At 42.5% G+C, this 12,043-nt stretch overlaps 1 protein-coding gene across 3 annotated transcripts in view; it reads left to right on the top strand.

Annotated features, from left to right (window-relative positions):
* The window catches only part of LRRC20 (leucine rich repeat containing 20), an 83,794-nt gene that overhangs the window by 51,478 nt on the left and 20,273 nt on the right, over positions 1 to 12,043 (top strand). For all 3 annotated transcript variants that reach the window (XM_066350197.1, XM_066350195.1, XM_066350196.1), the window contains one exon: positions 7,375 to 7,542. In XM_066350197.1, coding sequence (XP_066206294.1) covers positions 7,375 to 7,542 — 168 coding nt within the window. The remainder of the gene's footprint in view (positions 1 to 7,374; positions 7,543 to 12,043) is intronic.

Below are 12,043 nucleotides of genomic sequence, written 5' to 3'. Positions count from 1 at the left end.
ATTTCTCTTGCTTTGATTTGTTGACAGACTACATATAAAAGAAAGCATAGAATTAATATTATTATAAAAAGTCCTACAGTGGATCCCCAAAATTCTTTAATATATTCAATAGAATTTAATTGCGATAAATTATCCATTAATCCCTTCAATATAGGTTGACCTGTCAGAATTTCTCATTTTCTTTGAAAAGCTTCATGAATATGTCTTTGTAATTTAATGATTTCTTTAGTTACATTATCATGATTTAACGAATGTTTTTTAACATTTTCCTAATGGAAATAAGTACGATTTAAAAAAATAGGGGTAACACAAAAAGTAGTTACATTTTAATCACATCTTAGCTTAATTTGTCTTTGCAGGCTAACAATTTGATCTCTTAGCACAATCATAGTCTGTTCTAAATCATTAACTTTAGTATTAATGTTACTATTTATATGTTATTGAGAAGTCCACAGTTGTTCAGAATCTTTATGCCATTTTTGCACAAAATCCACAGTTTGAATACTTGGATGTAATCCAACTCCAGATACAGCAGCCACGGTGGTTACAGCTATTAGTCCTATAATGATGGCGATGATCAGTCCAACCAGTCTCTTGGTTCGCTTCAAGGACTTAATAAGATGTTGTAACAGCATCATGGAAGGGGAACCCTGCCACATCCGATGCATCTGTACTGGAATCTAGACTCCTGTTCAGGTTCTTAAAATGTAAAGACTATTTTATTAAAAAGAATAGAAGAGTTAATACATGTATAAAAAGCACACTTATTGCAAGTTATTGAATAATTTTCAGCTGTCTATTTGGTTTCACCTATAACAAACATATAAAGCAATCTAACACAAGCAGATATGAAATGTGTTTCATTCTTCTTAAAGATTAACATAATATGATTAGAAGAATAATTTCTCCAGATTTTTCCTTTCTACACTGACATATGTTTAAGTGCCATGGCTACTTTCCACAAATGATATTGTATAGGACCAAATTTTATGTGAGGAGCTTGAGGTGACATCCTTCCTCTGTGCTATATGATAGTATGATTACTTTGATCACCAGCTGTAATTAAACCATTGTTCTTATGCCACCTTAAATCAGCACCCTGCCCTTTAACTTGGGTGGAGCTATGAGGGCTTTAATCTATAACGTTTTATGTACAGATGTATTACTTTTAAATCTATATCCTTGTAACAAACGTGTTTTTTTTTTCATCTCCTTTACCGTTATCTTTGACAATAGAGAGCCAAGCTTGAGCTTCTATGTTTAAACAATGTGGCTCATGTCCTATACATATAGGTAATTCCTCAACTCCTGTTGTATGATTTTCTAATTTTATGACTTCTTTCGAAGGTGCTAAGGGACCTCTATCATTAAAAGGTCCCTGAAGCCAATTAGAGTCATTAACAAAAATAGGAAAGGCACTATCTTCCTAATGAATAGCTCTACTTAATGGAGGATTAGGAACATATGCCTAATAACTAAAATTTTCAGCTCTACTTACCGGAATTGTTACCAAAGCAATCATTGCTAAAAACAGGTTAGTAGCATTTTTTTTTCTAGTAGCTTGTAGCATATTTTTACCATTAAAGATCAGCTTTTTAAGTTAACCCCAACTTGGTATTTTAGCCTTTTCCATACCAAGCAGCAGCACCTTTAAGATTCTTCTTTTGAAATTCATTTCTTTCATCTCAGCAATGGGTGGATATGGAAAGAATCTATTGTTCTTATTCATGTTGTTAGTTTAATTCTGCGAGCAGGACACCAAAGGACTTCACCGGATTCTGCAAGGACACAAGCAAACCCTCTTCCCCAGTGTTGCACTACACTAGGTACCTATTGATTCAACTCACTTTTATAATGTATACGTTGATTAATCTTAGAACTGTTACTTTTCATCTAATGTCTGCAGCAAATTATCTTCTCCTGTATTTAAGAAATTTAAAGTAAATAAAACTTTGTGTAACATAATTCTAGGGAATAATCTCCTTTCTTCTCCCCCCTTTTGTTTAAGTAACATTTTTCAGAGTGCAATTACTGCGTTCAATAATTGCTTGTTCTTGTGGATTATATGGAATTCTAGTAGTATGTTTAATATTCTAAAATGCTAAGAATTGTTGAAATTTAGTAGATGTATAGACAGGACTATTGTCAGTTTTAATTGCTTTAGGAATGCCTATAACATTAAAAACTTCAATAAGATGTTGAATGACATAATCAGCCTTTTCTTTAGGCAAAGGTGTGGCCTATTGAAAGGAAGAATAAATATTAATAAAACTGTACATAAGATAGTTTTTTTTAAAGAAGAAATATGAGTAATATTTATTTGTTATAGGTTATTACTGTGTTGTCCTCTAGGATTCATTTTTCTTGATAATAAAGGAGTATTTATAATACTATACTGAGGACAGTTTTTAACAATATTTCAAACTTTTTGCCAGGTTATTTTAAATTTTTGCATAAAATCTTTTTTATTTGTATGAGTCTTTGTATAAAACTTAGTAGCTATTTTTATTGATCTAATGAGTAATTGATCAACTTCATTATCTGTAGTAGACATAGGTCCTGGTAAAGCTGTATGAGAACAAATGTGAGTTATATAGATAGGCAAATTTCATTCCTACAATAAAAGTTGTAACTCTTGAAACAATTTGTGTAATCTAGAACTATTATTTGAAATATAAAGTTTCTATAAGTTTAATTGTATGTTCTACATATTGTGAATCAGTAACAATGTTAATAGGACAAGATGTTTGAATTTTGTCTTTAACTACAATCAAACTACACTGATTTAAGGTTTCAGAAGCATTTTTAAGGATGACTGAAAGTTCAGCATTATTTTTATAAGCTATTAACATCATTTATATAATAGATTATTAAAGATTGAGGATATTTTTAACAAATTTTTCTAAAGGTTGATTTACATAAAGTTGATACGGTGTCTGACTATTCAACATTGCTTATTTAAGTAATATAAACTTAGTAAGAATAGTTAGTTATGCTTATTGTTATAGACATAACAGCTAGCATTGCTAGAAACAGAGTCAATGATGTTTTTTGAAGTCTTAGTCTTAATTAAAACATTTTTTTTGGCCTCCTGGGTAAGTTTATTTAATTGTCAAATTTTCCTTTTTCCTATTTCCAACTTATGCCGAGGCTTCAATTTTCTGGAAGGTATCTACTAGTTCTGTATCTGTGGAAATAAGAGCAAATCCTCACCCTTACATTTTGTCTACATTGCTGTTGTAAATTAGAAAACTGTCTATTTAAAAAGTTCATCTTGTGTAATATTAAAAAGAGGGTTAGCATTAGCATTTTGATTAGCTTGAATACAAGCTTGATTTTCCTAAGTTATAAATTGTAACTCTTTCGCTTTTGAAAGAACAGTCCAAGCTAACATTTCTAAATTTTTTGAAATAAAACATTCAGAGTCTATGAAGGAGGATAGCAGTTCCTGTGTATACTGGGAGCAAGCTGTTTTTAACTCTTTAAGAGCTTTGACAGAAATTTGGTCATAGTGAGTATAAAAAACGCCTTGTCAGAAAGTTTAGACTGTAATTTAAAAAGTTGCTCTTTTAATTATTTATAAGATAAATGTTTTTCTTTATCAGAGGCCAAATGACCCTTGTTATTTTCCTGTTGTAAAAGAAATTTTAGAGCTTTGTTAGGGACTTCTCCTAAGCCATGCAGCTTAGTGACTACTGCTTAAGTGGGCTAAAAAGAAAACTAATGTTACTTAATAATAAGAGATGTATCAGCTTCTATATCTAAAAGTCTTTTGTATTGTTAAGTCTATTTTAGGGCATCAGAGGAACTAAATTCCTGCTTTCCTCAGTGCCTCCTTTTTCAGGATGTTGCCTTACAAGCAGCCAACTGTCTGAAGCAGCTTGAGATAAATTCTTAAAATGACTTAATTTTGTTTAATTCCTTAGTTTTACAAATTTGAACATATTTTACACACAAACAAGACAATTTTCAACACAGAAACACAAGTATAACATATAACTTTAATCCTAATACTTGAATTCTTATTTGATTTCAAACTTTGAATATACCTCATAATGTATTAACTAAATTAGCAAGTCTTAAGGATCTATATTCTATTCAATTTAAATTTAAATGAGCGCTCCTTATAATTTCTAATTTTAAAGCAAAAAAATATATGGATGAAACTTTTTTCAATATAAAAGCCAGCATTTTTAATTTTTGTATGTAAACAGTTTAGGCCTTAAAAATTACATTTTAGACAACATCAAACAAAAACTAAACAGAAATTAGAATCAGACAAACCAGACTAGACAAATCAAAGAGAAGCCCGGGATTTCAGAGCACAGTCAGACTAGAAAGATGCCTGCCTGATTTTAATCAGGGCATTTTCTGACAGAGGGACTGAAGATGGATGAGACTAAACAAATTTTCCCCAAGAAAATTCTCTTGGCAGCTGCTGGGATATTTTCTATAGTCAGATCCAACACATGTCCCCTGCCTCAGTTTCCAGGCAAAGAATAAGAAAGAAACAAAACGGTAGCTCAGAAGATTGTAGCTAAAACACCAAAGAAAATTAGTATTTATTTATTATTTCAAAGACTAGAGAATTATAAGGACTTCATTAGATTCTTCTATATGTCCTAATTTTAATTGAATTTGTACCAACTGATGTAAAGCTTTAAGCTTTTCTTCCTTGTCTCCAACTCCATGAATTTGCATCCAGGCTTTAAAACAAGAGATCTAATCTGAGCTATAACAGCATCGGTATAATCAGTTTGTTGTCCCACAGCTGCATAAGCGCCAATGCCTATGAGCATTTCAAAAGTAGCTCCCGGGAGATTATTTCTGGCATTCATGCGAGATATTCGAAGAACCTCCTCTCTCCACCAAGATTTGAATTGTAAATATTGTCCTGGGTCCAAAACCGTACTAGCAAGTAAATCCCAATCCAAAGGAATCATTAAATGATTACTACAATAGGAAGAGATAAGACCTTGAACATACCAGGACTGAGGTCCATACGCAGCAACAGATTGTTTGACTAGCTTTAAGAAAATAAATTCAAATTGGTCAAATTGGATATTATGCCCTCCCCCAGGATCTGGAGCATTAAGAGGAAAAGGCTGTCGAATAATTGGAAAAATAGATGCAGAAAAATTACTAGAATTAGATTCTAAATCATCATGATGCATAAGTACCTGTTGCATTTCAGAGATTTCAGGGAATTGAAAAATCCTTCCCCTGCCAGTACCAATTAATTTTTTACCTTGAATTGGAGGAGCCGTAGGCTCACATATATCTTGCTTTTGAACAGGATAAGCAGTATACTGATTTCCATTCTCCTGTTGTTCCAGTGTAAATTGTAGTTTACTTAATAAATGTTTTAGACAGGCAACATCATCCATAGGGGCTCCCTCATTTTTGAAGAAAGAGGGAATGAAAGCCTGTGGACAGCTGAATTTCATTAACATTATCAGTAACTTCAGAAGCAGAGACAGTATTGTCTAAGTCATTATTCTGTTCATTCTGTGCTGAATCAAATTCTTCAGGCTCATTAAAAATAAGCTCACTCAAGTCTTTAACAGAATCTCCATCTGATTGCAAAGGTCCAAGGGCTGTAGCAATAAGATTATAAGCAGCCCACATTTCAGCATCAAGTGGATCTCCGTGCTGATGAACACAGCGTAAAGATTTTCCTACTTGTTGCCAAACATTCAAATTCAATTGATTACAGTGTTCAGGAGTATAACAATAACAGTGTTTCTGAATAGCATTTAAAAGATGTAACAAAACCTTGTCTTTTATCTGAATCCCAGATCCTTTTAAAAGGGATTTTAAAACTTGTACATAATTGTCCCGTAATGAATGGGAATTTCCCATGACTTTGCTAGTTACCCGAAAGTTTCGCGTACACAGCCCGTCCATCTTATCCTTTTGGGGTTCCATCTGTTCCCAATCTCTTCTTAAGGCCCCACAGTAGGCGCCAAATGTTGTTGTGAGTCTAGGGCGCAGAGAGAGAGATCAGCAGACGAAATCATCAAGGACTAGCAAAGGACCACCGCTTGCTCAGGCAAATGGCCCCGAGTTCACACTGTGTCCTAATTTTATTCACAAGACTTCAAAAAGCTTGTTTACTGAGAAATTGGCACAACATCAAGTGTAACTTTTACTTAAAGATACATGGAATGCACCTGCAAGATAGCTTAGTAACAACACAATATCAGAAGGCATGAATTGCTATTGCTTCTATGGGTCCCATAACATTCCTCTCCTTATCTTAAGGGATAACCTTGGAAAGTACAGAAACCTTATGAGAATGTTTTACTGAGAAAAGCCCAGCAACTGCCTTCAGTCACATAGACCTGTTTCAGTGACCCGCCTTTAAGTCACAAAACAATTTTCTTGGCAAAACATTCTTTTCTTGTTGGCTGTGTTCCCATCCAAGGCCGTGCAATGGGTTACTCCACTACACTCAGGTGGGCTGCAGGTGTGCAATGGGTTACTCCACTACACTCAGGTGGGCTGCAGGTGTGCAATGGGTTACTCCACTACACTCAGGTGGGCTGCAGGTGTGCAATGGGCTACTCCACTACACTCAGGTGGGCTGCAGGTGGGGTGAGTCCAGGTCCAAGGCCATGCAATGGGTTACTCCACTACACTCAGGTGGGCTGCAGGTGTGCAGTGGGTTACTCCACTACACTCAGGTGGGCTGCAGGTGTGCAGTGGGTTACTCCACTACACTCAGATGGGCTGCAGGTGTGCAGTGGGCTACTCCACTACACTCAGGTGGGCTGCAGGTGTGCAGTGAGCTACTCCACTACACTCAGGTGGGCTGCAGGTGTGCAGTGGGCTACTCCACTACACTCAGGTGGGCTGCAGGTGTGCAATGGGTTACTCCACTACACTCAGGTGGGCTGCAGGTGTGCAATGGGTTACTCCACTACACTCAGGTGGGCTGCAGGTGTGCAATGGGCTACTCCACTACACTCAGGTGGGCTGCAGGTGTGCAATGGGTTACTCCACTACACTCAGGTGGGCTGCAGGTGGGGTGAGTCTGGGGACTGTCCATCCTGACCTTCCCACCAAGGCCTGGAGTGGAGGCCTTGTCTGAGGGAGGAGCCAGCACGTCCTGACCCTTCATCTGGGCCCAGGGTTCTGTGGGGAGAGACTTCCATTCCGAAGCCGAAAGCAAGGAGCCCAGCTGGAAATGACCACCTGGCCAGCAATGGTAGTCACTCCTCCTCGTGCATAAAAATCCAGGAGTCAGACCTGGTTCGGGAGGACTTCCTTCTGGCCCGTGCCTCCCATGCTGCCTCCCTGGCCTGGGCGCTGGCCCTGGTTTCCAGGTTGCTTTCCCTCTCACCCTTCCTCCTTTCCGCCCTCCACACGCAGAGCTCCGCCTGGAAGGGAACTTCCTGCACCGCCTCCCCAACGAGGTCAGTACCCTGCAGCACCTCAAGGCCATTGACCTGTCTCGGAACCAGTTCCATGACTTCCCTGAGCAGCTCACCGCCCTGCCTGCTCTGGAGACCATCAATCTGGAGGAGAATGACATCGTGGGTGAGTGGACACGGCCCCTCTGCCCCTGCCCCTCCCTCTGTCGGTCCTTCCTCCCTCCGAACTCCCTTTCCTGAGTGAAGCTCCCATGGTCTCACGGGGCACAAGGCATGGGGCTTTGGAGTCACACTTCCACAGACGAGGGCAAGGCTGGGTTTTCTGGTCTGAGATGACAGACCAGAGCACAGGGCACTGAACCCACGAAAGGAACCATTCTGAGACCTTGCCACTTGCCAGGTAGAAGTCCTCGGCTTTCCCATGTCAAGGTCTGATCTAGCTGGGCCAGCCTTGGGCCACAAGCCATCCCTTTCACATCTCTGTCTGCCAGCCTAGGCTGCCCTAAGACCCTTCAGCTCGGACCCTGTGTGCGCTGACTCTAAGTCCCTGGCTCTCTCTTCCTGGTTTCACAGGGAGCTCTTCACCAGTATAAGCAGGGGCCACTAGGCTTACACCCTCTCTGCACCTTCCAGTACAAATGACCCACTCCGGTCTGAGATGTGCCTTCTGCAAACAGCAGACCCCAGCAAGAGGGTGTTGCTGAGGTCGGGGAACTGTGCCCTTCCGCCTTGGCAGCAGTTGTGTACCTCTTGGCCTCACAGGACCTGGGCCACCTCTCCAGCTGCTGTCCAGTCTTCCCAGGAGAACCTGTTATCAGCAGGGGCTCCACCTTCCCCCTCGGCCCCCCACCTCAACTGCCTTGTAGCTCAGGAAGCCCCTCTCCAGCCCCATTTCACCCTCTCTCACTTGGCTTCTAATGTTGATGGTGTCAATAATAATTGTCTTCAATTATGCATTTATTTTTGTAAGCCTTTTTGTAGTCATTATGCCATCTGAGTAAAAGTAAAAGCTCTCTGGTGGTTTGGAGCTGCTCGGTGGGACACAGCTGGCCTCGTGTGGTGGTCAGCAGCCACCTGGTGAGGACTGTGTCCCTGGCTGAGTGGGAGGTAGGATTGACTAACCTCTGAATTTCTAGGTTAATTCTTTTACAGATGAGTAAACTGAGGCACAAAGAGGTCATGAAAGAGCATCAGGTTGCACAGCAAGACCACAGAATTGCCAGGATGAGAATACTTGATTTTAAAACTCAGCCTGTGCCTGGAATGGGGCTTCCTGGCCTGGCTCTGGGAAGGCTCTGGGCATGGGCTGTCATTCAGTCTTGCCCTCCAAAGACCAGGATCCATGAGTGGCTTGCCCCTTGGTTGGACCCCTGGTCACTGGGGCCTTTGTGCCATCTTTAAGTGGAAGGAGTATGCCCAGAAGTGCTTTGCACTGTGCGGCTCTTCCTTCTGTGCTGTCTTAACCATGAGGGTCTTGCCCTAAGCCCTTCATTCACAGATGGGCCCTCCTTGCTGGGCCCTTTCTCCCCTGCTTCTTATTCCATGAGGTGCCTCCACTTCCTCTGCTGCTTAACCAGATGGGGTAGTAACCACACAGGGGCTACTCAAGGCCTGTGTCAAGACCAGAAACAGGCGTGTAGTTGCAGGCAGGCAGGTCAGGACAGGCTCTGGCCATTGGCTTCTGCACCTCCTAACTGTGGCCTTCAAAGACTCATATCACCTCTCTGAGCCTCAGCTTCTTCTCGGCTTTCAAATGGAGATTCATCCCCTCCCCAAGCAGAGGAACATTGGAAGTGGGCATCTAGGCTGGCTGCAGTACAAAGTGACTTTCCCCAAAGCGGGCAGTGCAGGGTGGCATGATTCCCTAATCTTTCCCCTCTCACAAATGTGACAAAATCCTTCAGTAGCAACAATGCCCAGAGCAAAGATCGGCTGTTTGGCTCATGGTCTTTCTGCAGTGACAATAACAGTGTTACATGTGGAAGCACCTTACAGTTTAAGAAGAATGCTCGTGCACAGACCTGTGTCAACAGAGTAATCATCCCCATTTGGCAGCTGTAGAAACTGAGGCTCTAGGATCCCCCTAGCCTTCCTGGCCACGTGGCCAGGTAAAAGAGCCACCGGGCTGTTTCCCAGTCAGTTCAACCTGGGACAGAGCCACCTGCTGCCCTGATGGGCCCGGCCTAGAAGATACGGAGATGCTGGGGACTGCCCCGTCCTGGTGTTCCCCAAGTATTCAGGGGCTCCCGGAGGCGCTGCACTGGTCCCAGGGCCTGCTGCCCACAGGAGGTGCTGGGTGTTGTCCCCACCCTTCCAGGTGGAGAGAAGAGGCACACGGAGCTATTGCTGCCTTTCTGGAGTTCCCTCGCTTCTAGTTTCTACCTCTTCCTGATCTTCCCTCATTACTTGATGGCTTCCTAATTCCAAAACAGCTGATTACAGGTTTCTCGGGTACGAGATAGTCCCTGTATTTTCCAAAGGCCAGGCACAGCCTTCATAGCAGCTGGAGAGAGGGGGGCTGGAATCAGAGTGAAGACGTGAGGACTACAATGTCCTTCATTATGGAAGTAGCTCTGCATAGCTGACCTCCTGTAGGATCATTGGGATCATTGTAATAGGGGCTTAGGACACTGTATAGGTGGTGTATTCCCCTTCAGAGCCTTGGGAGGGTGTTGAAAATTAATTAATTAATTAATTAATTAATTAATTAATTTATTTATTTTGTATTTTTCTGAAGTGAAAAGTGGGGAGGCAGAGAGACAAATTCCCGCATGCACCCAAGTGGTATCCACTTGGTAGGCCCACTAGGGGGTGATGCTCTGTCCATCTGGGGCATTGCTTCGTTGTAATCTGAGCTGTTCTAGAACCTGATGTGGAGGCGATGGAGCCATCCTCAGCAACTGGGCCAACTTTGCTCCAATGGAGCCTTTGCTGCAAGAGGGGAAGAGAGAAAGGAAATAAGAGAGAAAGGAGAAAGAGAAGGGTGGAAAAGCAGATGGGTGCTTCTCCTGTGTGCCTTGGTCAGGGATCGAGCCCAGGACTTCCACATGCCAGGCTGATGCTCTACCACTGAGCCAACCATCCAGAGCCAATCTTTTTTTTTAATTTTGAGAAGTACATTTCAGAAACATGAGTTCTCTTAAAGCTTTAGGCCAGTAAGTATAGACCAGGCAGCTCTGAACACAAGTCCCTTCAGAACAGGAGACTCACTCTGGAGGGACCTCCCCAGAAGACATATCCGGCCTGGCTTTGGGATGACCTGGAAGCTTGCAAGGTCAACTCCGTTACCTTTATTTATGAATAGTGCTCCACTCTCTGAGCCATAGTGGAGGAGAAGCGAGAGGGCTTCAGTCCATGGAGGGGAGAAGGGATGGGACCTCAGCAGGGCATGTAAGCCAGGAGAGACAGGGACACTTATGTCCACTTTTTGATGCCAACCACTGGAAGGTGCTGGTGCCTGTCCTTGGTGCTTACCAGTGGCTGAATGCCCTCAGGTCATGTGTCTGGGTAGTTTGGTGGCCTCATCTCTGCCACCTTGTGCAGACGTTTGCTGTGTGTATGATGTGGTCTCCATGTCCTCTCCTTTCTAGAGCCACCCTGCTCCCAGCATTGAGCATGGTGTCCGGCACACAGCAGGTGCTCGGTTGGTTGGGAGCAGTGAGCAGAGCAGGGATTCCAAAGCCTGGCAGACCCTCTGAAATGACCGGGACTCCGTAGGGCAGAGGGTTTGAAGTTGCCGGTATGACAGTCTAGTGAGGCATGAAGTCAGAATAGTAGGTTGAGACCAGCGTGCCATGAGTACATCACATGCAGCATGGTAACTACTGCTTTGTGACTTATTTCAGTTTTACTGTGTTGTGCACAGACATAGGTACTAGGTCATGATGAAAAAAATATCAAAAGTCACTCCCATGAGTTGTTCCGCAGACTTGGGGATCTGTTCTCGGCCAGCCTAGCCACCTGTCCCCCTGCCGCTTAGACCCCTAAACACACTATACGTTCTTTCCTCCTCTCATTTCCACCCATGTCCATCATGGTCTCCCTCATCTGCATCTTCTTGGTGACCAGTCGTCAGAGGTGGAGTGAAGCTTGGCAATGAGGCCTCAGCTGAGGGATGAGCTCCCTATTAACCAGAGTGTGGAGCTGAATAGAAAACAGGCTCAATGCCACTTGACTGTTTATCCTCATCCCGTCCCACCTCACCCACCCTGCATTGCCTGTGTTCTCAGTCTGAAAGTCCTTCCTCATGTCTTACCATTTTCTCCGCCTCTGTTCAAACTCTTCAAGTCTGCAGGTCTGGTTCAGATGAACGTGAAGTAGTGCATGTCAAGGGGCCTCTCCCCACCCCCAGCTGGCCCACGCAACAGCAGATGCCCTCATCCCAGTGGGAGCCTCCCTTGGTCTTGGGGACAAGACTTCCAGGACAGGGTTGTTAGCTCTGGGAACTCCAAGTAGGAGAAAAGGATTTGTAGTGTAGAGTGTTTGTTCAGACAACAGTTAATTACAAGTTTCTGGAGTATGGGGTAGTCTCTATATTTTCCAAAGCAGGAAGGGGTATAAGGAAATTTCTAGGTATTTATAAATAAGACATGTTGGGGAAAGATAGTCTTTGGAGAAACGGGCAATAAAGATGAATGAGATGCAGGTCCTGGCCCCACGCTGCTTAC

This window comes from Saccopteryx leptura, chromosome 9 (assembly GCF_036850995.1).
Source record: "Saccopteryx leptura isolate mSacLep1 chromosome 9, mSacLep1_pri_phased_curated, whole genome shotgun sequence".
Lineage (NCBI taxonomy): Eukaryota > Metazoa > Chordata > Mammalia > Chiroptera > Emballonuridae > Saccopteryx > Saccopteryx leptura.
The sequence above is the reverse complement of the archived record's forward strand: the minus strand, read 5'-3'. Positions and strand labels throughout refer to the sequence as shown.